The sequence below is a fragment of the Gekko japonicus genome, unplaced genomic scaffold, assembly GCF_001447785.1.
Source record: "Gekko japonicus isolate JY-2015 unplaced genomic scaffold, Gekko_japonicus_V1.1 scaffold3994, whole genome shotgun sequence".
Lineage (NCBI taxonomy): Eukaryota > Metazoa > Chordata > Lepidosauria > Squamata > Gekkonidae > Gekko > Gekko japonicus.
In genome coordinates this window covers 99,328-102,043 of record NW_015162598.1, presented here as the reverse complement: position 1 = coordinate 102,043, position 2,716 = coordinate 99,328, and the positions used below count along the sequence as shown (strand labels likewise).

The following is a 2,716-nucleotide window of genomic DNA, read 5'->3' as shown; positions in this document are numbered from 1 at the left end:
GTTTCTCCGGAGGGCCAACAACAGGGCAGAGAGGCCGAGGCCTTCACAAGAACATCAGAAGGGCCCTCCTGGGTCAGACCAGTGAGGGTCCACCTAGTCCAGCATCCTGTCTCGCGCAGTGGCCGACCAGTTCCTGTGGATGGCCAACAGCAGGGCAGAGATGCCGAAGCCTTCCTCGATTTTGTCTCCCGCCTCTGAATGTGGAGGTTCCCCTCATGTCCTCCATGAATCTATCAAAATCCCTGGTGGAAACTAACTGCAGCTGGCTGTGGCAAGGAAGCGCAGGCACCTAGTCAAGCAGAGTTAGAGTCCTCACCCAACTGGGGTGCTAGTCCTGGAGTAGACTCTGGTTTGCAGCCCGGCTTTGTGTTGAGGGCAGTGGGGAAGGAGAGCCTGTGCCAGATGGGGGAGAGGGAAGGAGGTCCTGTGAGGCCAGCAGCAGCCTGGTGTGTGAGGGTTATTTTTTGGGGGGGCTTTGCATGTTTAAATTTAGCCGTGGTCGAGTTCGCTTCCTGGTGAGTCTTTGGCCACGTTCGTATTACGTGATTCCAAACTGCTGTTCATCAAAACAGGCGGCAAGCTTAGGTAAGAAGGCACGAGCATGCAGTGAGCAGACTCCTGTCGATGCTCCCTCTGAGTAGGTAAGAAGGCACGAGCATGCAGTGAGCATACTCCTGTCCGATGCTCCCTCTGAGCTGTGGAGACTCGTGAGCAAAAATCCTCCTTTGTGAGCAACTGGCATTCAAGTTGTGAGCCAGCCGTTTGGCCGCTGAGTCAGTTAGTTTGCCCTGGGGCCCCATCCCTTCCTGAGCCGAGGCAAGGATGGGTGAGCCGGAGGCCAAAAAACTGTGAGCTAGCTCACACTAATTCAGCTTGGAGGGAACTGTAGTCCTGTCCGAGTTGAGGACATTTTCTGGCTGTCACGTCCAAAGCCCTTTGTGACCTAGGACCCTCGTATCTGCGCGACCTCCTCTTCCCCCACGTCCCGCCATGACAGCTTCAGTTATCTGCATGAGGTCTTCTGTTGGTGTCAGTCTGCAAATGGGCAAAATTGCTAACTGCCCATAGATGGGCCTTCTCAGTTGTGGCCCCCATCTTATGGAACCGCCTGCCCGAGGAGGTCAGGAAGGCTCCCTCTCTCCTGGCTTCCTGCACTCTCTGTCAAACTGAATTGTTTCGAAGGGCTTTTCTATGCAGGCAGTAGAGTAAAGGATTCACAAAGTAGCTTAGATCAGTTACCAGGGTCCGTTGTCTAAACTATTGGGGTTAACTTGCTGAAACTGGGATCCGATTATTTGATTTTGGCATCATTTAACGTGTCATGTCAAGACTTAAGCTTTGCTTCAGTTGTTTTCAGATTTCTCATTGGTTCTACAACCTCAATCCTGTTGTATTGTTTATTGAATCCCATCTTATTTATTGTATTGGTGTAGTGGTTTGGTGTTGTGGTTCAGTGCGCGGACTCTAATCTGGGAGAACCAGGTTAGATTCCCCACTCCTCTACATGGCAGCTGCTGGTGTGACCTTGGGTCAGTCACGAGTTCTCTCGGAGCTGTTCTCTCAAGCAGCTCTCTCAGCCTCACCTTCCTCACAGGGTGTCAGTTGTGGGGAGGGGAAGGGAAAGGAGATCGTAGGCCACTCTGAGATTCCGAGTGAAGGGTGGGCTATGAATCCAATCTCTCCTCCTCCTCCTCTTCTTCTTCACTCTGTGTAATCCGTCTTGAGTCCAAGTGAGAAAGGTGGACTACAAATGTTGTGAATAAATAATAAAATGGGGATGTTCCATCATTACTTGTACAAAGCGCCCTACTCTAAATCTCAGGTTTTTAGCAGCCCAGCTAGAACACAGGTGAACGTCAGTTCGAATGGAAGAAAACTGCAATTGCTTCCAGCAGGCCTCATGAAAAGTGCATGGCTTTGGGAGGACGCAGAGTTAAATTGGTGTGTACAGCATGGCACAGGTAGTGGGTGCCTGGCTGCGAGTCAGAGGGGGTGGACGTATACTGTAGATGGACTACCGCTTTACCGTCCATTCTTCCGTAGACAATACAAGCGACGAGGGTCCTCCAAAGGTTGGTCATCTGTATGCATTTGCAGCCGCTATCCATGACCCTGTTTGAAAACGACTGTGATATTATGCAGATGCGAAAGAGCCACTTTGGTGTAGTGGTGAAGTGCGCGGACTCTAATCTGGGAGAACCGGGTTTGATTCCCACTCCTCCACTTGCAGCTGCTGGATGACCTTGGGCAAGCCGTAGTTCTGTCAGAGCTGTCCTTGAAAATAGAGCGGTTTTTGTCAAGAGCGCTCCCGGCCCCACCGACCTCACAGGGTGTCTGTGGTGGGGAGGGGAAGGGAAAGGAGGTTGTCAGCCACTCTGAGACCCCACTGGGTAGTGAAGGGCGGGGTATAAATCCAACCTCTCTTCTCTCATTTGCAAGGAAGGCGCTCTGTTTGCCAGTCTGTGCAGGCCGGCAACCTCATCCCTCAGAGCTGCCCTCTTTGAGTTTGCCAGATAGAAAGGAAAGCGCCCGAAGTCAGTTGCGCTAAAGGCCGTAATTTCAGAGTGCCTAAGCGATAGCCTTAGCCTAACTTCTGATCTCTCTTCCCGAAGAACATCCAGCGGAACTACCCGGTCTTGAAAAGGAAGATGACCATCCAAAGGCAGCCCGAGCAACACAGTAAGCCAGGAGCCGTTCTCAGGCGGCCTACCCTGCT

General features: G+C 52.1%; 1 protein-coding gene across 1 annotated transcript in view; it reads left to right on the top strand.

The window, feature by feature from the left end:
- FYTTD1 (forty-two-three domain containing 1) overlaps window positions 1-2,716 on the top strand; it is a 27,749-nt gene that overhangs the window by 9,441 nt on the left and 15,592 nt on the right. Inside the window, exons 3-4 of the mRNA XM_015406469.1 lie at window positions 2,044-2,072; window positions 2,613-2,716. The exon at window positions 2,613-2,716 is cut by the window's right edge and continues 1 nt beyond it. Of these exons, the coding sequence (XP_015261955.1) occupies window positions 2,044-2,072; window positions 2,613-2,716 (133 nt within the window). The remainder of the gene's footprint in view (window positions 1-2,043; window positions 2,073-2,612) is intronic.